This window comes from Rhinoraja longicauda, chromosome 4 (assembly GCF_053455715.1).
Source record: "Rhinoraja longicauda isolate Sanriku21f chromosome 4, sRhiLon1.1, whole genome shotgun sequence".
NCBI classification, from domain to species: domain Eukaryota; kingdom Metazoa; phylum Chordata; class Chondrichthyes; order Rajiformes; family Arhynchobatidae; genus Rhinoraja; species Rhinoraja longicauda.
The window spans coordinates 36,201,555-36,227,124 of record NC_135956.1 but is presented as its reverse complement, the minus strand read 5'-3'; the positions used below and the strand labels follow the sequence as shown (position 1 = coordinate 36,227,124).

General features: G+C 42.1%; 1 protein-coding gene across 1 annotated transcript in view; it reads left to right on the top strand.

Moving 5' to 3' along the window:
- Positions 1-3,651: 3,651 nt before the first annotated feature.
- The window catches only part of trpn1 (transient receptor potential cation channel, subfamily N, member 1), a 174,669-nt gene continuing 152,750 nt past the window's right edge, over positions 3,652-25,570 (top strand). Inside the window, exons 1-4 of the mRNA XM_078398420.1 lie at positions 3,652-3,819; positions 9,547-9,648; positions 21,818-21,855; positions 22,080-22,089. Coding sequence (XP_078254546.1) covers positions 3,652-3,819; positions 9,547-9,648; positions 21,818-21,855; positions 22,080-22,089 — 318 coding nt within the window. The remainder of the gene's footprint in view (positions 3,820-9,546; positions 9,649-21,817; positions 21,856-22,079; positions 22,090-25,570) is intronic.

Sequence of the window (25,570 nt, the reverse complement as noted above, 5' to 3'; positions counted from 1 at the left end):
TCCAGGTATGTAGGTTAATTGGCTGGGTAAAATGTTTTTAAAAAATTGTCCCTCGTGGGTGTAGGATAGTGTTAATGTGCGGGGATCACTGGGCGGCATGGACTTGGAGGGCCGAAAAGACCTGTTTCCGGCTGTATATATATATGATATGATATGATAATCCACAGGAACTGATCCTGAATCTATAGAACATTGAAAAATGATCTCCAATGCTTCCACTATTTCTAGAGCCACCTCCTTAAGTACCCTGGGATGCAGACCATCAGGCCCTGGGGATTTATCAGCCTTCAGTCCCATCAGTCTACCCAAAACCATTTCCTGCCTAATGTGAATTTCCTTCAGTTCCTCCATCACCCTAGGTTCTCCGGCCCCTAGAACATTTGGGAGATTGTGTGTATCTTCCTCAGTGAAGACAGATCCAAAGTAATGGTTTAACTCGTCTGCCATTTCTTTGTTCCCCATAATAAATTCCCCTGCTTCTGTCTTCAAGGGACCCACATTTGCCTTGACTATTTTTTTCCTCTTCACGTACCTAAAAAAACTTTTGCTATCCTCCTTTATATTATTGGCTAGTTTACCCTCGTACCTCATCTTTTCTCCCCGTATTGCCTTTTTAGTTAACTTTTGTTGCTCTTTAAAAGAGTCCCAATCCTCTGTCTTCCCACTCTTCTTTGCTATGTTATACTTCCTCTCCTTAATTTTTATGCTGTCCTTGACTTCCGTTGTCAGCCACAGGTGTCTCTTACTCCCCTTAGAGCCTTTCCGCCTCTTTGGGATAAATTGATCCTGCAACCTCTGCATTATTCCCAGGAATACCTGCCATTGCTGTTCCACCGTCTTCCCTGCTAGGGCCTCCTTCCAGTCAATTTTGGCCAGCTCCTGCCTCATGCCTCTGTAATCCCCTTTGCTATACTGTAATACTGACACTTCCGATTTTCCCTTCTGCCTTTCCATTTGCAGAGTAAAACTTATCATGTTGTGATCACTGCCTCCTAATGGCTCTTTTACCTCTAGTCCCCTTATCAGATCAGGATCATTACACAACACTAAATCCAGAATTGCCTTCTCCCTGGTAGGCTCCAGTACAAGCTGTTCTAAGAATCCATCTCGAAGGCACTCTACAAACTCTCTTTCCTGGGGTCCATTTCCAACCTGATTTTCCCAGTCTACCTGCATGTTGAAATCTCCCATAACCACCGTAGCATTACATTTGTGACAAGCCAATTTTATCTCCTGATTCAACTTGCACCCTATGTCGAGGCTGCTGTTTGGGGGCCTATAGATAACTCCCATTCGGGTCTTTTTACCCTTACAATTCCTCATTTCTATCCATTCTGATTCAACATCTCCTGATTCTATGTCACTCCTTGCAAGGGAATGAATATCCTTTGAATGAAGAGTCCTGGCATCATCCTCGTAAAGTGCATCAGTGCATGATTTGCAAAAGGCCAGGTGCAAGAGCAGCAAGTAAATAGTTCACAGAAACCTTTTGGTCATTGTCAGGTGAATTGAATTCAAAAATAGCCAGGTTAAGCTTCAGTTACATAAAGTATTGCAGAGATCTCAAATGGCTCCTGAACATTGAACAGGCTATTCGGCCCTGAAAATAATGCCAAGTGAAACTAATCTCCTTTGCCTGCATGTGATCCATCTCCTTCCATTCCCTACATATCCATGTGCCTATCGTTAATCCTTTTAAATGCCACTATTGTATCTTCCTCCACCACCACTCCTGGCAACATGTTCCAGGCACACATCGCTCTCTGAGTAAAACACTTGTCCTCCATGTCTCCATTAAACATTGCCCCTCTCACATTAAAGCTATGCCGTCTGGTTCCTGACATTTTCACCATGGGAAAAAACGTTCCGTGTATAATCGGAGGGCAGGAAGAATCACAGAGGGGGAGCAGTACATAGTATATTGTATTCCGTGTATAGTATTCGTTCCCTCTTTTAAGGAAGGATGTAAATGAGTTGGAGGCAGTTCAGAAAGGACTAACTGGACCAATTTCTATAATGTTCAATAAAACAGAAAATACTGCAAGCATTCAGCTGGTCAGGCAACATCTGTGGAAAGAGAATCATATTTAATGTTTCGAGCCAAAGACCCTTAGTCAGAACTGAGAAATACAGAAAACAAACTAGTTTTAAATTGCAGGGAATGTGTTGGAAGGGCTGGACAGGACAGGAGAGATATCTTTGAGGGGGTGAGGGCAGGTCAGATGGATAAATGGCCCAGTTAGAGGGGGATGATATTTCTTGTCAATGTTTTATTTCCAGATTTTATATTTGATCTCAGATTTACAACATCTGCAGTATTTTTTTGCCTTTAGATTATTGTTGCTGTTGGAAACTGGTACAATTTGTTTCCCACTAGACACTGGGAACAACACAGAAATCTTCATTTGTTATTTCCAGGGCTTTGGAAAAAGCCTATCTTATTATGAAACCTGACGAAAAGCCCAGCGCAGACACGATGGACTGAATGTTCTCAGTCGGCACGGTTTTATTCATACAAGACATTGTCTTTGGCTTGGGAAGTTTATTTGCAGTTACGCACTGATTCAACCAGCGATTCTGCAGAGATTTGAGGTTCAATACAGCACAGAACAGGCCCTTTCTCTTCAACCCACGATGTCTGTGCCGAACATGCTGCTGAGGTAAACTACTCCCCTCTGCCTACACTTGATTAAAACCCCTCCATTTGCTGCATATCTATCTATGTGCCAAACCAAAACCCTCTTAAAAGCTGTTCTTGTATCTGCCTCCACCACCCACCCCTGGCAGCATGTTCCAAGCAGCCACCACTCTCTGTATAAAAGACTTGTCCCGCATATCTCCTTTAAACTTTACCCCTTTCACCTCTAGACTATGGCATTTCCACCTTGGGAAAAAAGTTGCAGGAAACTCTCTCCTACCCCCCCCCCCCCCCTACACACACACACACACACGCACATGAGCACATCCACCCACACAAACACATGCATCTCACTGTGCTAAAGCTAACCTGACCCTGTTAGACGACGTGGTGTTTGAGATTTATACATTATACGAAAAAAACACCTTAATTATCTTGAACTTTGCAATTAAACCACTCCTGCTATTATTCAATATCCTCTCCACCAAATTCTATTTAAAAAAAAGAAACATTAAAATTTTTATACCAAAACATGAGATTAAAAGCTAAAGTTCCAAAGTGGATAAGAGATTGTTTGTTATGGAATATAATGCTTGCTTCAAAGTAAGAGATAGAACTCGAATGAAACTTTTTAATAACTAAATTGCTGGCAGGTTGAATTGCCAAATGCAGCTGAATTTTCTATCTCGGGAGGGAACAGAATGGACTGCAAAACGTGCGCAGATTCTGCAGATTAAAGTTGCCTTGATGTCAAAGCTGAATCCAAGGTAACGGGACCAAGGCGGAGTTAGGAACGTTTAACGAGAGCAGACTGAGGGGCCTGATTGGTGCCAATAGAGAAGGGGGAAAAAATCACCAGCTCCATCCCCGGCCTTTACCTCCTGTGAAGCAAGAGGGAGAAGGGGATTTGCCATCAGCGCCATCTACCTGGGTCCGCAGAGACCCAAGGTGGGAGAGGGGAGCGGTTCACCCCGGGAGCTGTGGATTGCAGCGACAGACCAAATGTTGGGAAGATGTCCGAGACGAGTTCCATCAGCTCTGGGTCGACGGTGGGTTCCGGGAACCGTGTTTTACAGCTGGCAAGCAGGGGAGAGTGGGCAACTCTGGAGCAGGCATTGAAAGGCATCGACAAGGGGGACCGGGACCGGGACCGGGACCGGGACATCTCCCACACAGACGAGGTGAGCAACTTTTCTTTTCTTTTGTCGAGTTGTTATCCGTTCCGAGTCTTGCTCAGCTAACGAGCAACCGGTAATCAATCCCACCACAGTGGTCTTCTGGTCAAAGTCACATCTGTGAGGCTCGGTGGGAGGGTGAGTTTTTAGAAAAGAACAAATCGTATTTCAGTAATTGGAATTGGAAGGTGTGTGCACCCGAGAGCAGCTGATTGATAAAGAAGATAAAGTCCGTACAATGAGTTCACCAGAAGAGCAGCCAGGCTGTCAAAGGGAAATAAATTGTTCTTAATGCAAGGGTGCGATCACCAAGGCAACAAGTGCATCAGGAATTTGTCGCCCACAGAGATCATTTAAGGCAGCTTTTGCTTTTTTTCCTCACTGGAATTAGACTGCTTAAACGTGTTGGAATGAATTAAAAATGAAATTCAGTTTGGCAGAAATGCGGCACTGATATATAAACGTTTGACAATTTTGGTGCATTGGTCAAATGTGTGTAAGTAAGACAGGGATTGGAAGGGATGTGATTTTATGAGATGCATAAACAAGGAACCAAAGGAAGACACAAAGTGCTGGAGCAACTTCAGGTTGGTACCTCCAGGTACCTTCTCTGGAGAGCATGGGACACTGAGGTTTTGGATGGGTCAGAAGGGACCCAACTCAAAAAAACGCCCAGAAAGGTCCCATCCCGAAATTTCACCGGTCCATTTTCTCCAGAGATGCACCCTGACCCGCTGAGTTACTCCAGCATTTTGTGTCTTTTTCTGTATGCCAGCTTCTGCAGCTCTTTGTGTCTCAACCAAAGGAAGACAGTGCATTACTAGAAGTAAGTGGACTGTAAAGATGTGAAAGAAGCGCTTGACGATTATGGAAAAGGAAAGACTGTGGTGACATGCAGGGAATGGAGGGTATAATCACATGCAGACCGAGAAGATTGGTTTAATTTGGCATCATGTTCAGCACGGACAATGTGGGCCGAAAGTCCTGTTCTTGTGCTGGGCTATACGGCTCCATGTTCCATTAATTGAGATTTTTTAGAATTGTGAAACAAATTCATAAAATCCAAACTTTTTTACACTGACATAATCTGATATTATAGACCTTGAGTGTAACAATAATAGACTGAGTGCAGGTTTGATAATATTTTTGTTTTTGCATGTGACAATGGGTTCTTGGTTATTGAAAATTATACTCATGTCATGACTGGACTAATTCCCCAAGGGAACTGATGTGTTTCTTCTGCCGCCCAACTTTCACACCAACCATGAAACCAAGTCACAATTTGTTCTCTGAAGTGGAAGTAAAGGATCCCGTGGCAATATTTCAAAAAAGATTTGGAGATGGAGTTATCCCCATGTCCTGGCCCGTACATATATTACAAAATTGCCAAAACATTATGTGGTTATCATTGCTGCCTGGGGGAACTTACTTTGTGCAAGTGGCTGCGGAACTTCATTCACTTTCACATTGATTACACTCATTGGCTGCAAAGTACATTGGGATATCTTAAGATCGTTTAAGGCACTATATACAGTAGATGCACTATCTAGATAGCACTCTATCTGATGCCAAATGAATTTCTGCCCCCAAAATGTCACCACATCCCTTTCCTCCCCCCCCCCCCCATTTTACTAGCAAGGGGCACCCTTCACTTAAGATAGCAGTCTCTCAACACCATTTCTACTTGTAATTAATAATGGTATATTCTGCACAAGGAAATAAAGTCACCTTTCTAGTATTTTTTGATTGGAAATTGTTCAGTATGTTTAAAAATGGTATTCACCTGTTATCAATTTTTGTTTTTTAAATATTAATTTCTATGGCATGTACCACTCACCTTAAAAATTAAAACGTTTCCTTGACTGCAGTTTCTTAAACGCACTGTACTCAATGTGCATAAACGTATTTTAAGTTAATTGGAAGTTATACTTTAAATATACAACTGTGAGTTTGGCATTGTATAAACACAGCTGTAATTTCTACATGGTGAAACCAAAATGTATAAAATGGCCTTTAATAAAATCTGACAATGTGCACTTTAACCACATGTGATTTTTTTCTATTACAAATCTCAAATTGTGGAGTACAGAGGCAAATAAATAAATGATGGTCTTTGTCCCAAACATTATGGAGGGCACTGTACATCAATCACTGAAAGTAAGCATGCAGGTACAGCAGGCAGTGAAGAAAGCTAATGGCATGTTGGCGTTCATAACAAGAGGAGTTAAGTATAGGAGCAAAGAGGTGCTTCTGCAGTTGTACATGGTCCTAGTGAGACCACACCTGGAGTATTGTGTGCAGTTTTGGTCTCCAAATTTGAGGAAGGACATTCTTGCTATTGAGGGAGGTCAGCGTAGGTTCACGAGGTTAATTCCCAGGATGGTTGGACTGTCATATGTTGAAAGAATGGAGCGACTGGGCTTGTATTCACTGGAATTTAGAAGGATGAGAGGGGATCTTATTGAAACATATAAGATTATCCGATGTTGGGGGAGTCCAGAACTAGGGGCCATGGTTTACGAATAAGGGGGTAGGCCATTTAGAACGGAGATGAGGAAAAACTTTTTCACCCAGAGAGTTGTGAATCTGTGGAATTCTCTGCCTCAGAAGGCAGTGGAGGCCGATTCTCTGGATGCTTTCAAGAGAGAGTTAGATAGAGCTCTTAAAGATAGCGGAGTCAAGGGATATGGGGAGAAGGCAGGAACGGGGTACTGATTGTGGATGATCAGCCATGATCACAGTGAGTGATGGTGCTGGCTCAAAGGGCCTACTCCTGCACCTATTGTTTATTGTCTATTGTCTATTGCTCCATTCCTCTATATATATTATCGTATTTTGTTCCTAGCTTCATTAAAGAGTTCCAATTTTCATCTATCTATTCTTTGTTGCACTTTTATAGGACCTTGGCCAGGGTGCATTTGGAGTATCGCGTGCAGTTCTGTTCGCCACATTACAGGAAGGATTTAGGAGTAGGTGCAAAAGACGTTTACTAGAATGTCACCTGCATTAGAGGGTATTAGGAGAGGTTGGACAAATTTGGATTGCTTTCTTTGGCGCGTGATGACAATGATGAGAGGCATTGATAGGGTAGATATTCAGAATCTTTTTCCCAGGGTGGAAATGTCAGACTAGAGCCATCGCTTCAAGGTGAGAGGGGCAAAGTTTGGGGTGATGTGCGGGTGGGGCAAGTATTTATTTACACAGAGAGTGGTGGGTGCCTGGAATGCGCTGCCAGGGAAGTGTAGAGGCAGATATAATAGTGGTATTTAAGATGCTTTTGGTGAAACACAAATATATGCAGAGAATAGAGGAATTTAGATCATGTGCAAGCAAAGGAGATTCGTTTAACTTAGCACGATGTTCAGCACGGACATTGTCAGCCGAAGGGCTTATTCCTGTGGCATACTGTTCTACCCTCTACGTTTTTGGAAAAGGGCTTCCTGACATAACCCGGTGTATGCTCTCATTCTTAATGTCGTGCTCTCTTTGTGTTGGACGTTGCCACTGCAGAAAATATTTTCTCTTTTCTGACCTTTCCAAATCTTACTTTCATTTTAAACAACTTAATTAGATCACTTCAATGTTGGTGACAATTCAAGACCATTCTCTACAACCCATCTTCATAAATTAATCCTTTTAGTCCATGTGTAGCCAATTCCAACAGGGCCTGACTAGGTCCCTGGTTTAGGTCGGGTTGGATTAAAACAAATTTAGAAGTCCTCAGGCTTGGGTCACGTTAGTTTATCGGGACAGGCAGCATCTCTGGAGAGAAGGAATGGGTGACTTTTTTCTCCAGAGATGCTGCTTGTCCCGCTGAGTTACTCCAGCATTTTGTGTCTACCTTCAATTTAAACCAGCATCTGCAGTTCTTTCCTACACATTCTCAAGTTAGTTTATTTTGGGTTTTAACTTTATACCCAAGCTGACCCCATAAATAGAAGTGGAATGTGCACTGTACCTTCTCCATATCAGTATATCCTTCCTGAGGCATAATGCTCCAAAGTCAAGTCTTGAACACCAAATGGGGCATGACTACAGATTTCGGCGACTTTAGCATAAATTCCATCATTTTTTTTTCAGTTTCTTTCGGGATATAGTGCCATTCACTTTGTAATTATCTTTACATCAGTTCATGTACTGTTCCTAACTCCCCACAATCTTGAACCGGTTTAGATTTAATTATCTCCCATCCAAAGTCCCATCATGCTCCTCCAAGATGAGGATTCCCCTGGTCTATCTCTGAAACTCTCTGCTCCCATACTCATGATTTACTACACCATTCCTGTTAACGAATCTCAATGCTCTATTCAGCTCGATTGTTTTGATTTATTTGCAGCCTTTCTTGTAAACTCTGATATTTATCCCTTTCTTCTATTGTCAAGACCAATTCAAAATGATTAATAGTTTGCAGTATACTTATTTTTCACCATAGTAAGTAACTTCTCTTTGACAACAGGCCAACAGGTCTTTGGCTATGGGCTCTGAGGTCTTTGGCTTTTGAGGTCTATTTTGGGACTGCATCTACACACTGCCCATATGCAATACCACAAATGATCAATTATTGAGAAATAAAAGCTATTAGGGAAATTTTAAATTTGAAAAAATGATTTTTGATAAATTGGTGGTGAAATGACACCTTCTCTGCTTTACTCTACCACTGAGTGGAAAAGTTCCACTGACTCCACTGACAAATGACTGGTAGTTATAAGCCACTTGTCTGATTTTGCCATTGTCTTTCAAGGAATGCATTTGGTATACTTTAAATGCACATTGCATATTTATACATCGTAATGCCCAATCTTATTCCAAACTTTACTCTTCTGCAGGTGTGATTTATTAATCTGCGGAAAAGTATTCTCTCATTTCCAAATGTCAATGAACTGGAAATCAGAATTTACATGGATTTTACTTCTTTGGAAAAGCTTTCTGGTTGTATTGTAGCTACTGCTATAGGCAAGGCAAAATAGCATTAATCTTCGTCTATTGACAAAGTTTTAAATTAATTTATTTTTCATCGCTTACCCTTTCCAGCAGTAACTTCAGGATAATCCAGGGAAGTCACAAAATCTGGAAGCCATTCATTTCAGACATCTGTTGACTAATGTTGGTGTGCGTTGGATAGTTTGGAGAGCCTTGGAAACATTAATTCATCCCGGAGCCATGTTGTCACAAATGGCACACTCACCATTGCCTTACCCCAACTGCTCATTCATTAACAGTGTGCAGAGATTGTGTAGGCATTAACAGTCAGTGCCAGCAGGATGCAAAACTATCATAGAGGAACACAGGACTCTCAAAAAGAGGACACAGAGAGCTAGAGTGGCTAAGTGGACCAGGCAGCATCTCAGGAGAACGTAGGTAAGTGACATTTCGGGTCGGGTCCTATCTATATTATCCTGAGATGCTGCCTGAGATGCTGCCTGATCTGCTCAGCTATTCCTGCACTTTGTGTCTTCTTTTGTGAGCCAGCATCTGCAGTTCCTTGTTTCTACAACATTCTCCAAGCCTGACTTCAGTGGGGCTTCCAATATAATCAGAGACGATTGAACATCCCTAAGCCAGCATCACTGAGAGTGACTGCGGGTTCCATCGAGCAATGCCAGCTGAAACGCTGTCCACCACAGGTCAGACAGTGATTGAAACTGGGGCTTGTATTTGAAGATGCTAACATTCGCGAACCCATCTGTTATTAAACTGGTTTTCACAGATATTTTGTTGTATTTTGATTTGTAGGAATCTGGTCTAACTCCACTTTTGATCGTTGTTCGTGAAAATAAATTGTCTGTTGTGGAAAGACTGTTTGAATTAGGAGTGAGTCATATTGATCGGTTAAAGGTCAGTTTCAAATTATTTGCATGAACCAACCTATTATAATGCATGAGAGAGTTTGTGAAGAGTAGAGTACAGAAATACCATCTCTTCTAATCTATGTATCTAGTTTGTATCAACAAGCATTAATGTGATATTCTAACCAAGAATGATTATTTAACACACCACCCAATGTATGTGATGCCTGTATATGTTCTGACTGGAAAATATATTCTAGGCTCTCACAGTAGTTAAAAAAAGTCCAACTAATCTGTGATGGATAACTTTACAATGCAGATGTGTTCGGGTGCCAGATATAACCAGGAGAAGGAGCAACATTTGACAGATCATGGAAATGGATGTTTATTTTTTCTGTGTGTTTCAATTAGTATTGGTCAGTTAATGGAAATGATGAACAATTTAGTGGGAAGCAATTGCTCCCAGTATCACATGGCTAAATCAATTAAGGCCATGAATGCAGTTGGTACTTAAATACTTGAGGCATCTCGTTACGGCATGATTCCATGGTGCAGTGAGGAAACAAGCCCACAGAGATGGTCATAGAGTCATAGAGTGATACAGTGTGGCAACAAGCCCTTCGGCCCAACTTGCCCACACCGGCCAACAATGTCCCAGCTACACTAGTCCCACTTGCCTGCGCTTGGTCCATATCCCTCCAAACCATTCTCATCCATGTACCTGTCTAACTGTTTCTTAAATGATGGGATAGTCCCAGCCTCAACTACCTCCTCTGGCAGCTTGTTCCTTACACCCACCACCCTTTGTGTGAAAAAGCTACCCCTCAGATTCCTATTAAATCTTTTCCCCTTCACCTTGAACTTATGTCCTCTGGTCCTCGATTCCCCTACTCTGGGCAAGAGACTCTGTGCATCTACCCGATCTATTCCTCTCATGATTTTGTACACCTCTATAAGATCCCCCCTCAGCCTCCTACACTCCATGGAATAGAGACCCAGTCTACTCAACCTCTCCCTACAGCTCAGACCCTCTAGTCCTGGCAACATCCTCGTAAATCTTCTCTGAACCCTTTCAAGCTTGGCAATATCTTTCTTATAACATGGTGCCCAGAACTGAACACCATATTCTAAATGCGGTCTCACCAACGTCTTATACAACTGCAACATGACCTCCCAACTTCTATACTCAATAATACTCAATGCTCTGACTGATGAAGGCCAAAGTGCTAAAAGCCTTTTTGACTTTTTTGATGGTATTGGTGACTTGATCTTCTCTGTGGCTTAGTCATGTGGGCAGCACAGGCAAGATCTGCACTAAACCAGTAGGCAAAGTGAGACCCTGAGGTAGGTAGGCAGCACATGCAACAAATGGCAGGAGGTGGATGGATAAGCATGGCTAACTTTGTCCAGGAACGACCCATGCCCATGTGCCAAAATTTAATCTCCTGGTATGCTGAGAGAGAATCAAGAAAGCTCTATAAATGTACAGGCTAAGAGAAAAAAGGACAGGAAGGAGCATCGGCATAGATTGTCATCTCCTTTCTTATCAGCTCCCACTATGGTTTTTGACCATTAAAACCCATGAAATACCAAGGCACAATCAGGGCCCTAAAAGTCCGGATTTATTCGCAAACTCCTTGGACATGCTAAATGGTCAGATAGGTGTTGAACTAAGAACCATTATAGCATAACTCCAATATGCAAAGAAATGTATAACTATTTCAATCGAAACTTCACTGTGCCAGAAGGATGACTTATTAGCCGAATGGTCATTCATTAGTAACAACAGTGCAGTTCACAGTAAACAAAAAAGAAGACAGCAAGTTGAAGAAAGAGCAGAGGTGGTGGGAAGTCGTGGAATTTACATTTTCCCACCCAAGATGTCTATTGGAAGTTATATTTTTCTCATTTGAAGTGTAAACCCCTTGTAAGTGTAAACCACAGATGCTGCCTGACTCACCGAGTGACTCCTGCTCTTTATGTTTTGCTCTGTTGCAGTTCCATGAGTCTCCTTTGTAACTTTGCTGTTCCATCGTAACAGTACTTTACCCACTGGAAGTATAATCCCAGTGTGACCAGTAACATTAAAATTAAATGGCTGACACGGTTCAACAAAGACAGTAAGTGAGGTTAGGTCAGGCTAAAGTCTTCATCATTTAGGCATGGGCAGCGGGGGGGCTGCAGGGCGACTCTGTGGTGCAGCGGTAGAGTTAGTGCTTTACAGCCAGAGACCTGGGTTCAATCCTGACTCAGGGTGCTGGCTGTACAGAGTATGTGCCGAATATTGTGACAACATGGATTTTCTTGGGGTGCTCCGGTTTCCTCCCAATTCCAAAGACATGTGGGTTTGTCGGTTAATTGGCTTCTGTAAATTGTCTGTAGTGTGCAGGATAGAACTAGTGTATGGGTAATTGCTCGGCAAGCCGAAGGGCCTGTTTCCACTTATATTTGTAAATTTCCCCGGTGTGGGACGAATAAAGGAATATATATATATATATATATATATATCCACCTGTATTTCTAAACTTATTTAATAGATAAAAAGCAGAAATTAAACAAAGTAAGTGGGCTACATATCTGTGAATGTTTGTTTTCTTGAAGTTATAGTGTACAATGTATTTATATTCCTTGTTTTTATTCAGAGACAAGCTGTCACCAAAGTGAACTGCTCTTCATTTTTCCTTTGCTTTCTTTAACGTGACTTGTATGAAAATCAGCTTCTTTGCAGCAGGGAGAGAGAATCCATGAAAGGTCATGGTTGCAATAAAACAGCTTGGATTTAGAGCTGACCTTTAAATAAATGCACTTGTCCCATATATTCTGTTGTGAATTGGTTCCTTGGTGCTAGCAATGTTGCACAGTTAGGATGAGACACTGAAAACATTATGTTTTCCATGCTCAATTCCTGCAGTGTGTTTTGTAGAAAAGTTAGAAAGAAGTCGAAAGGTATAATTTCCCGTAGCTCTGAAGGAATAGAACTTTTCTATTTTAAATAACTCTAAACTCTAACTCTAGAAGGGATAGAACAGCTGCAGCTGCCTAATGCATGAGGAATTAGTATGTTTAGCCCATACCAGTAGTAAAATGTTTAAGAGGCAAGCAAACAAACGTTGAAGAAAGTTCAGGCATTGCCTCGGAAGGGAAATGTATATTTAATGAAGGACAAAAAATTAGATGCACCCTGAACAATTGAATAAATCATAAGTGTAAGATATCGCTCATGCCTGAATGAAAACATTGATCCTTGTATCAAACATGCAGGAGTTCACGTGGGTGACTCACAATTTGGGACAATAAAAAATGAACAATAAATTTAGTTTTGCCCACGCTCCCTGCATCCCGCAAATCCCCATTACCTGTCACTCTTGGCCCCACGAAAAAAACACAAAAAAATGCTGGAGTAACTCAACGAGTCAGGCAGCATCATCTATTCCTTTTCTCCAGAGATGCTGCCTGACCTGCTGAGTTACTGCAGCATTTTGTGTCTATTTTCAGTGTAAACCAGCATTTCCTACAGAAAATGTGATAAAAAAAACTAGCAAATTCAGGTATCAGTCTTTATACGCACTGGGTTGACCTGTTGGTGGGTAATTCCCTATCACTTTTTGTTTAGGGAACAGATTAAAATTACAGTCATGTCACCATTTTATTAAGACTTGATATGTTAGTCCAAAGAAAGTCCCTCCCAGCAATTAGTCTCATCTCTATTGCCGTTTCTACGCATTGCAAGTGTGTTTATTTGTCACATGCACTGGATATGAACACGTAGAGGTTCACCTAAGCTAAATTAGCTTGATCCACATGATGTGTTATATCCTGAAAATTATTTGAACTGTGGGACTTCATTCAAGTCTAGCACAGTACTAAAACATACACAGTATAGCACATACTAACACAGTATAGTATTGACAGGTGCTGTTCATAATGGTTTACAAATAATGATGCTGAAAACAGAAGAGACAGAATTAAAGAATAATTTTCATGAAATCTGTTCATTCCTTTACAAGCTTTGGCATGTTCTGCAAGTTATTAAACTCTAAACGGATCACCAGTGAAATATGCAAAAGTATCGGCCATTGGATATAATCAACAATGCTTTCCTTCCCCTTATGGTGTTGATCAGGACTTAGTGCAGTACATTATTTAATACTCCAATAAGCTTGTTTGTACTGCTCTAGATTTCTTTAATGGAGTGTGGTTTATACAGCTAGCTAGTCGCAGTAACCAACCTCCCACCCAACCCCACGAGTCATTTTCCTTGAAACACAAAAGGTTTATTTGAGTGGATTCAAAGCAACCTAAATTCAAGTTTGAAATGTTGAGACATTTTAACCATCATTCATTTAATCACTTTCAATCCCCACCCAATCACAGAATTTTTAACTGGCTCTCTTTGACAGGGCTCCATATCTGAGCTCACGTCAAATCATTGATTATCCAACAAGACTGGAAGATACTGGAGACAAAGAAATGCGGGGCTAGACTTGCAAAGGAACATTAGGGAAGGGGTGTGATAGGGTGGAGACCATGAGTGATGAAATGGTTAACTGGATCTTAGTATTAGGTATTGTTTGTCACAAACATTGCTAACATGTATTTTTGATGATATCCGATTGCCCAAGGGAAAAAAACGCAATAAAACTGATGTTTGATTCTCATTAATTCTATTTAATTAATACACTTGATGAATTTATTGTTATATCTTAACTAGGTATTTCATAGTTACTTGGGCATGTGATTGAGTTGCAGAAGGGGTTTGCTCTTATTTGATTCTTTGGCTGAGCTATTGTGGAGTGATAAATGGTTCCAGTTCAGAAGCAATAGGTCTCTTTAAGTCCTGAGCAGTCTGAGTAAAACTCTGATATGCCGTGTGGAATCTGACTTTGTTTAACCTCCCAGGAAGAATACCTCAGTCTGACGGAGGTGCTAAGATAATTAACCATAGGGGCCACATGTAACCCCTAGGAAAGAGTCAGTCAGTTAATATTTGCTGATTTGTACTGCAGGCCAATGTAAGATGCCAAATACAAGCAACTCAAGTTATGGTTGTCATCTAAGATCTGATTTTGTTGCTATGTTTTTCACTCAATCAGCCTGTGCAAAGTCTATGCTTTGCGTGTAGACTTGATGTTGGAGTGTTTCCAAATTGGTCCCTAATTCAAGATTGGTCAATGCTGTGAACAGATTTACAGCAAAAAATTTAATTAATACATATAAGGAACTCACCGGGCACAAATTCCACTTTTGTTAGTCAGGTCACTCCAGTCAACATCCCTTCCACTTTCATTGAACTAAACTGACCTGCTTAATCATTTGCAAATATTGTAAGTTCGAGCATCCATGTCACAGGATGGCCAGGCAAATATAGCGTGAAAATAATGGGAGTTCAGCTTAAAGTCCACTGTCATAAAGGCAGAAAATGCGTGAAATGCTTAGCCGGGAAGCACCAAATTCCTACAGCATGCAACGAGGCCATTCAGCCTATCAAGCTCATACCAACTCCATGCAGGAATAATTCAGTTAATCCGATCCCCCTCTCTTCACCCTTGGGATGAGAACGTGCCCTCCAAAGGGGGAGGAAGACTGAACTCTCTGTTACGGTAGGAGGACTCCCTCCCAAGGGTAGGGAGACTCCAGAGTACAACCCCCCCCCCCCCCCACCCTTTGGGGAGCAGATTCCCCACAAAAAGCACAATCCCAGGATCCCTGGGTGGTCACAGTCCACATACTCCTCAGAAAGTAGCTTGGGTTTAGGTTTATTATTGTCAGGTCTACCAAGTTACAGTGAAATGCTTTGTTTTGCATGCTATACAATCAGATCCGATAAAACTACACATAAATGCAATCGTCAAATTCAAGTCCAATAGGCAGAGCAAAGAGGAAGATACAGAGTGCGGAATAGAGTTCTCATCATTGTAATGTATCAGTTCCATTGATCTGATCCAGTCTGGTCTGTGTGATGGACTTGGCTACAACTGCAACTTTGCTAATGGCATGTTGGCCTTCATTGCGCGCGGATTTGAGTTTAGGAGCAAGGAGGTCCTACTGCTGTTGTGCAGGGCCCTGGTGAGACCGCACCTAGAGTATTGTGTACAATTTCGGTCTCCTAATTTGAGGAAGGACATTATTACTATTGAGGGAGTGCAGCGTAGGTTCACCAGGTTAATTCCTGGGATGGCGGAACTGATATATGATGAAGGAATGGGTCGACAGGGCTTGTAATCACTGGAATTTAGAAGGATGAGAGGGGATCTTATAGAAACATATAAAATTCTTAAAGGATTGGACAGGCAGTAAAAATGTTCCCGATGTTGAGGGTGTCCAGAACCAGGGGTCACAGTTTAAGAATAAGAGGTAGGCTATTTAGGACTGAGATGAGGAAATACTTTTTTACCCAGAGAGTTGTGAATCTGTGGAATTCTCTGCCACAGAAGGCAGTGGAAGCCAATTCACTGGATGTTTTCAAGAGAGAGTTAGACTTAGCTCTTGGGGCTAAAGGAATCAAGAGATATGGGGATAAAGCAGGAATGGGGTACTGATTTTAGATGATCAGCCATAATCATATTGAATGGCGATGCTGCCTCGAAGGGCCGAATGGCCTCCTCTTGCACCCTGTTTTCTATGTTTCTGCAATTTCTTGGTCTTGGCCAGAGCTGTTACCAAACCAAGCTGTAATGCAATGTAATCAGATAATCCATCTCATCGGACGCACCATACAACAACATATTAGTCCACCTGCATGTGAGTCCACCTAGAATGATGTTAAGGAACATTGTTGTGTTGGAAAAGTACATGCAGTTCTCACTGACATTAAAGTGAATTATAATACAGTTTGTGATCTAGGCTTTGTTCTGGATGGATTGAGAAAAGTTTAAACTGCATTCATTAAGGCAAATGGAGAGTGTTTCATCACACTCCTGATTTATGCATTGTAGATGTAATGGTATCACCACAAGACACACGGCCTCTGCCTTGTTCTTTTTCCTACAGTTTGTATCTGCTGTTTCAGCTGAATTTTGGATTAATGGTGATCCCCAAAATGCTGCAATGGGATTGCTCAGTGATGGTAATTGTAGGAGAAAATGGAAAGGCCATGCAGAGTTGGTGTCCGAAGTAAAGGCCGATTTATTCAAACTGGTGTGCACCAGAAGACCTGCCAAAGCTTATCTCCTGAGCACTATTTTGATACAGCTTTTACATTCTCAGCTGACAAGATTACACAGAAACTTGATCAACAGTAAATTAAGTCTTGATTACAGAATGGAGCAAATTAATTCGGTAACAAATTAAGTCTTGGTTACCGAATAAAATTATTATCCACAAGTCTAACTTTGTTTACAGTAGATCCAATTTTCTGTTACAACAATGGGTGTACACTATGACACAATGAAGTTCCTGACACTTGGATGTCGTCACTGCTGCATTCCATGTCTCTCTCTACTTTTAGGTTTTGTCCACAGTTCCCTCTCACCACATTAGCACAATCTACTTCCCTATTTACTGTTTATTAGCCCTCACTATTCTTTCCCCTAGAACAGTAATCTCATTGAACGTCAAGTGTCAAGAATGTAGGTCATTGGATTCCATCTTGTTAGATGTTGTCATCGATAGGCTCTTTGTGGAGTTAATATTCCATCAGCCCACACCAAAATGTTGTCTAGATACTGCAACTTGCATGCATGGACTACTTCATTTGCTGAGGAGTTGAGCATTGTGTAATCATTAGCAAACAGCCTGATCGTTTGCCTGTGATTGGACTATGTTCAATCCCATTTGCAATTCTGTCTTACTGATGGAAGGAAGGTCATTAATAAAGTAATTGAAGATGGTTGGACCTAGGACACTTCCTGAAGGAACTCCTGAAGTGATATCCTGGAGCTGGGGATGATTGACCATCAACATTCACAACCATCTTCCTTTGTGCAAGGCATGATCCCTACTACTGTTGCATTTCCCAATGATCCCAATTCATTTCAATGTAACAGAGCTCCTTGATGCTAAACTTGGTCAAATGCTGCCTTGATATCATAGAGTCATATAGCAGGGAAACGGCCATGTATGTTTGTTCAAAATCTCCTCACAGAATTTTCTCGATTCATTTTTCCAATCCAAACTGCAACTAGTCACATGAAATGTGTAGGAAGGAACTGCAGATGTTGGTTTAAACCGAAGATAGGCACAAAATGCTGGAGTAACTCAGCGGCGCAGGCTGCATCTCTGGAGAGAGATGGGCCCATTTCTTCTCTCCAGAGATGCTGTTTGTCCCGCTGAGTTACTCCAGCATTTTGGATCTATCAACCAGTCACATAATACTGTTTTAAAAGAGACAGCTTTTAAGCAACAATTATTGTTCAGTAACTTAAATGAAAGTAAACAAAATTAAACTTATGCTTTCTACGGTGCTGAATCTAGAGTTTACCTTAAACACATCAGCACAGTAGTATTCTGCTCAACAGTAGTTTCCACTATTCCATAGAAAATTATTTTTATAACCAATGCCACAAATTATTCAAATCCTACTAAAGGCGATCTCTTGTCACAAGAAGGTAAAATCTTGGAAAGTTTAGTTTAGTTTAGAGATATAGCGTGGAAACAGGCCCTTCGGCCCACCGAGTCCTCACCGACCAACGATCCCCGCACACTTACACTATTCTACACAAATTAAGAACAATTTACATTTTTTTTACCAAGCCAATTAACTTACAAACCTGTATGCCTTTGGCGCATGGGAGGAAACCGGAGAACCAGGAGAAAACCCCTGTAGGTCACAGGGAGGATGTACAAACTCTGTACAGACAGAACCCTTAGTCAGGATCGAACCCGGGTCTCTGGCGCTGCAAGGTAGCCACTCTACCACTACGCCACCATGCCACACGACAGAGCCAAAGACATGAAGGAAAGACATGACAAATATGCATGGAGTGGATTCCAGCATATTGTGGACAGTGAGTGGAATTGTGCTTGACACAACCCATAAACCAGACTCTCCTGAACCTGTACCAACTTGGTGCTGTGCCATGTATCCAATCATCCTAACCTGCCCAGACAAACCTGATCCCAGCGTTCTCAGCAAGAAGTACACCTCCATAGGTATTCCGTCGAGGCACCACCATGGTATATGTGATGGCTTTTGCTTTCTCAATGGCTGTGAAAGATTTTTGAACAGTTTTTAAATGCCTCTTCAGTCAACAGCTTTTAAAATTATTCATGGCATAGATAGGGTAGACAGTCAGAACCTTTTACCCAGGATAGAAATATCAAATACTAGAGGGTATAGCTTTAAGATGATAGGGGCTAAATTTAAAGGAGAGGTGCAGGGCAAGCTTTTTACACAGAGAATGGTGAGTAGAATCCGCTGCCAGGGATGGTGGTGGAGGCAGAAACAACAGTCTGAAGAAGGGTCTCGACCCGAAACGTCACCCATTCCTTCTCTCCAGAGATGCTACCTGTCCTGCTCAGTTACTCCAGCATTTTGTGTCCATCTTCGGTTTAAACCAGCATCTGCAGTTCCTTCCTACATAGTGGCATTTATGAGACTTTTGGGTAGACACATGGAGATGCAGGAACGGAGAGATATGGATTATATGCGGACAGATAAGAGTTGGTCTTGGCAACAGGTTTGGCACAGGCATTGTGGGATGAAGGGCCTGTTACTGTGCTCTACTGTCTGTTTTATGCTCAAAGGTGACATAAGTTGTTGGAAAAAAAGTAGAAAGTAATTTTAAAATAATAAGTTGTATTTATTTAATTAGCAAAGATGCAAGGTCATTTGAATGTTTTAACAGCATTTAAGTTGTAAAACAGGTAGGAGTTCAGGCAACACATCGCTTGAACTGCATGTTAGGTTACTATGGAGAGTAGATTTCATTCAGTGCACCCTTAGCTTAACTAAGGAACACTGCAGGTGCCTTGAGTGTTCTGCAGGAGCTAACATCATGTGCTTCATTATGGGTGAATATAATTTACAGCTCGGTGGGCTAACTCCTAGCCTGTTGGACGAGACAGGAAAGACGCAAAGACTTGTTTCTCTCTCTCTATTCCTGAACAGCTTTATTTGTTGCTACTGGTATGAGAGGGAAGGGAGCTTGTGACATTTCGGAGAAAAGTACTCGGTGGCATTGATATGCATTGATAGCTGCTGACTTTTTACCCTTGTCGCTCTGTTACAGACAGGCATTTGCAACTACGCGCTAACCTTTTTTTGCCTGCTACCTCGGCCACTGATCCAAACGTGTGATCAGTAATGTTACCATCTGTGTCACTATTTTCTCCATAGATTTTGTTAGAGAAATGGTGATAATATATTTTATTAAAAATGTTTTTTTTTTACAAAATTGCTATTGCCTGCAAAGTTATGTTGATCAACTGTTTGAATTCAGCAATGCATGTTTCTATGAGTATTGGCTTTACCGGCTATTTTAATGGAGATGTTAGCTCAAAGGAATGAAGTATGTATGTAATAAAGACTCATGAGTGAGTTTCAAGCACTCAGCTTTCCCATTCCCAACACCCTTGAGGTTTTGAAAGTTAACTTTGGCATCCTTACTTCATGATTTATCTTGTCTGTTTTGCAACCTTCCAATTACCCACAACTGTGAACGTTGGCTTTTCCCCTTGGTTTCTCTATTTCCGTACATTTCTGAAAAGTATTTGGGACATTTCCCTTGAGAGACTAACAAGGAATGTCTTGAGAACAGTTCCCTTCCTTTAAGCTGGAAAGAGTACAGAGAAGATTTATAAGGATGTTGCCAGGACTTGAGGGCCTGAGCTATGGGGAGAAGTTGAACAAGCCAGGACTTTATTCCTTGGAGGCCGGAGGTTGAGAGGTGAACTTATTGAGGTGTATAAGATCATGTAATAGGGTGAACGCGGTAGAGTTGCTGCCTTACAGCACTTACAGCGCCAGAGACCAAGGTTCGATCCTGACCATGGGTGCTGTCTGTACAGAGTTTGTACGTTCTCCCCATGACTGCATGGGTTTTCTCGGAGATCTTTGGTTTCCTCCCACAATCCAAAGACGTACAGGTTTGTAGGTTCATTGGCTTGGTATAAATGCAAAAAGTGTCCTTAGTGTGTGAGATAATATGCGTGGATCGCTGGTCAGCGTGGACTCAGAGGGCCGAAGGACCTGTTTCCGCACTGTATCTCTAAACTAAACTAAACTAAACATTTGTTCAGATACATGAATAAGAAAGGTTTAGAGGGATTTACGGGCAGGTGGGACTAGTGTAGATGGGGCATCTTGGTTGGCATGGGCAGGTTGGACCAAAGAGCCTGTTTCTGTGCTCTGTGACTCTGACTCTATGATTCATTGCCAGCCACAGCTTTGGGAATGGGAATGAGAAAAGCCTTGGATATCCACTGTGCTGCACATTCCCTTCCCAATTGGATCTTCTTCTTTTGTGTCCATCATCTATGTTTCAAATGTTACACCACTGTCATCGTCCGTCCGGGAAAGGGCGCAAGCGTCCGGCGACAATCAGTGGGAGCCAGCTTAGTTGGGTCCCCTGCTAAGTGCGAAGAATTCGCTAAATTTTTCACCAACAAAGTTGAGAACATTAGAATGAACATTTCCCCTCCCACCCGTGACCTAGCTGTCTCACTAGTCTGTTCATCTAAATTGGACTGCTTCCAACCCGTCACTCTATCCTCCCTTGCAAAGCTTGTCTCCGCTATGAAACCTGCAACCTGCCCCCTTGATCCTGCCCCCACTGCCCTTCTGAAGGATGTCATTGCAATAGCCGGTCCCAGCATCCTCTCTATTATCAACAGTTCTCTGGCCACTGGCACTGTTCCAACCAGTTTCAAGCGCGCGGTGGTCCAGCCCCTACTGAAAAAACCTAACCTAGACCCCACCTTGCCTAGCAACTACAGACCCATTTCCAAACTGCCATTCCTGTCAAAAGTCCTTGAAAAGGCAATTCTAAACCAATTAGTGCCCTACCTGCACCAAAACACCATCCTGGAAAGTTTCCAGTCAGGTTTCAGAGCCCACCACAGCACAGAGTCTGCCTTGTTGAAGGTACACAACGACCTGCTTCTCGCCATCGACACCGGCGACTGTGCAATTCTGCTCCTTCTCGACCTCAGCGCAGCGTTCGATACAGTGGACCACACCATCCTTATTGACCGTCTCCGGTACGCGGTTGGCATTGATGGCACTGCCCTGAGCTGGTTCGCTTCGTACCTCAAAGATAGGAGTTTCGCCATCAACATAGGCAGTTATTCCTCTGCTCCAGCTAGCCTCTCCTGCGGAGTTCCACAAGGCTCCATCCTAGGCCCCATTCTCTTCTCTCTATACATGCTCCCCCTTGGCCAAATCATTCAAAGGCACGGCATTTCTTTCCACTGCTATGCCGATGACACTCAGCTTTACCTCCCCCTGAAACCCAACAACCAGTCAAATTTAAACAGCCTCTCACACTGCCTTGAGGACATAAAATGTTGGATGGCACAGAACTTCCTCCAATTAAATGAGAGCAAGTCTGAGGTCATCCTATTCGGCCCCCCCGACTCCATCAAATTGATAACAGGCAGTCTTGGAAGTCTATCCTGCCTAGTCAAACCGCATGTCAAAAACCTCGGCATGATATTTGACTCTGCATTAAAATTTGATAAGCAAGTCAACGCTGTGGTAAAAGCCAGCTTCTTCCAACCTCGAACCATAGCTAAAATCAAACCTTTCCTCCAATTCGACGACACAGAAAAAATCATTCACGCTTTCATTTCCTCCCGCCTAGACTACTGCAACTTCCTATACACTGGGATCAGCCAATCATCCCTGTCCCGCCTGCAACTGGTTCAAAACGCCGCAGCGAGACTCCTGACGGGTACCCGTAAAAGGGACCACATCACCCCGATTCTGGCCTCTCTCCACTGGCTCCCTGTACGGTACAGAATCAACTTCAAGCTCCTCCTATTCACGTATAAAGCCCTAAATGGACACTCCCCCCCCCTACATCAAAAATCTTCTAACCCCCCTCTCTAACTCCAGGTCCCTCAGGTCGGCCGACTTGGGGCTACTCACTATCCCGCGGTCTAGGCTTAAGCTCAGGGGTGACCGCGCTTTTGCGGTTGCAGGTCCTAGACTGTGGAACAGCATCCCTCTCCCCATCAGAACTGCCCCCCTTCATCGACTCCTTTAAGTCCAGGCTCAAAACCTATTTCTACTCCCTAGCGTTTGAGGCTCATTGAGGAGGCGCTGTGAACTGTTTGCGTGCTACTGTATGTTTCATTTTTTTTCCATTGGAACCTAATCAGATGTACAGCACTTTGGTCAACATGGGTTGTTTTTAAATGTGCTATACAAATAAAATTGACTTGACTTGACTTGACTTGTACAATAGATGATGGTGGTAGCAGAATTAGCTCAGGACACTTCCAGTTTCCAGCCCCGCGACGTGGACGCTTCTGCTATGGGGCCTCCCAATTGCATTGTGCAGCATTTCAAAGGTTAAATTGTTGGCAATCTCAGCAATTTCCCTGTTGTTCATGGGGTAATGATCAGGAAACTCTTCAGATATGTTTTATTTGCGGTATAAATACTGGCCAGAACATAAGGGAAATCACTACCACTCCTCTAGAAAATCGTGTCATTTACATTGACCTGAAAATCTTGAGCAGTGCAGCAATCTTCCAGTCAGCCAGTCTCCATTCAAGTGTCCGAAGAAGGAATTGACTTCTTTGCTGCCCAACTTATGCAAAAGTGCTAACAAATAATTGATACTCAGTAAAAAAAAAACTCTTTCAATTGAGTTTCCACCAAACCTACAAACTATAAATCAGCAAGAAATTTCTGGCTCTTTTCTCTGGAACTTCGGAGGTTGAAGGGAGTCGATAGAAGTATATAAAGGTATGAGAGGCAAAGCCTGGGTAGACAGTCAGAACCTTGTTCCCGTGGTGCAAATGTCCAACACTAGAGGGCACAGCTCTAAGATGAGTGGGGGAAAGTTTAATGGAGATTTAATGGGGCAAGTTTTTAACACAGAAGGTGGTGGGGGCCTGGAACACACTGCCAGAGGTGGTGGTGGAGGCAGATACGATAGTGGTCATTAAGAGGCTTTTAGATAAATACATGGTAGGGATATGGATCATGCAGAGGCAGATGAGATCAGTTTGGCATCATAATCAGTGCAAATATTGTGGGCCGAAGGGCCCATACCTGTGCTGCACTGTTCTATGTTCTTAAGTTATATATTCACATACAGCACTGGTGGAAGGACAAGTGCACTGCTGATCGAAATATTGTTTATCATTATGGCATTCTGAGGCACACAATGAAACTCTGCCTAGTTCCTTTACTCCAGTAGAACATTTTTGACCTGAACTTTGTCTGTGCCTCGTCTATTATAAAAACCAGAGTTGGGTCATTAACTTGATCTGCATGTTCTGTACAATGCAAAATGATTACTAAAATATTTTGTGCAAAGTAACAACAGTTTCCTGCTCGGCCCTCTATAAAGTATCTCAGCTGGAACACAGAGTGTGATATCAAATGGGGGAAAATAAACAATACATTTACTTTGCAATAGCATGCAGGTGACTGCTTTATTTCTTCTGCAGCTAAACCACACTGTTTCAGGAATATCTTGCACATTGCAAACTCATTTTGCATTTCAGCACCACAAGACCTCTTCTTGTGCCAAATGGGTGCAAATATTGTCTGTAATGTATTTTAATGGAGCTATTGAGGGAAATGGATGATGACTCTACTAAAATAGTATTGGATGAAATTACTTCCACTGACAACATGTCTTAATGTGGACTAATTTATTCTGTTATTTCACCAGCAGTTAAGCACTAAACCTGACTATACGTGTGCCTTGATATCAGAGTGCAATTGATGATTTGATGTGGTAGACTATTTTATGTTGGCGACCCAGAAGAAGATTGTGATGTAACTACCTAACCACAAGCAAGCGTTATGGTATTGCAATATGGTATTGTTAGGAATGAGGAGCAAATAGTTTGCACTATTAAAATTACCACAGTTCTCACATCCCTTATGCTCTCAGGGACCCTTGAACAACAGCAACATTCTCAGTAGCCCTGGACCGCACTCAGTCATACTGTAATTTGAAGGGGAAATCTGCTCAATCAAACCAGGAGACAAACAAGAGTAAATGATAGACACAAAATGATGGAGTAACTCAGCGGGACAGGCAGCATCTCTGGAGAGACAGAATGGGTAGCGTTTCGGGTCGAGACCCTTCTTCAGACTGCATTTGGACCTCAAATACATCATTAGAGCCTGACATGTCTATGTTTAAAAAATAATCCCTGCCGGTTTCTAGCAGGCCCAATACTAATAGATTATTTAAACCATTGTATTCACCAAGTGAATCAGGTTGGACGATCCTTCAACTGTTTCATTTTGTTCAAAAAGGCAGGATGATGAAGTAGAAAAGCATTGTTATTTTGTCAACCCTGGGTAAAAGACAAACTGATGAATTTGTGATGAAACAAGGTGATATGATTTCAAAAAGAAATAGTATTTAATCTCAATTTCTTTATCACAACTGCAGAATGTCTTAAATGTTAGGAGTCAATTTGGACAATTTTCTGTGTATGTTATTCCAAATATTTATTTTAATTTTTAGAGATACAGCATGGAAACACGCTGACCAGCATGGAAACACGCTGACCAGTGATCACCAGTGCACTAGTTCTATCCTATAAACTAGGTACAATTTACAGAAGACAATTAACCTACAAGCCTGCACAATTTGGAATGCATGAGGAAACTGGAGCACCCGGAGGAAACCCACGTTTTTGTTTTTCTGGATTACTTTTGAATATTAATCTACAGACGTTAAGCTAATTTGGTATGGCCCTGATAGACAAACATTGTCAGAAACAGAAATGGAAATCTTTTATTTTTATTTCGTTATTCAGTTTATGACGTTCGGGCATTGAGTATAAGAGCCGGGAAGTCATGTTACAACTGTGTAAAACTTTGGTTAGGCTGCATT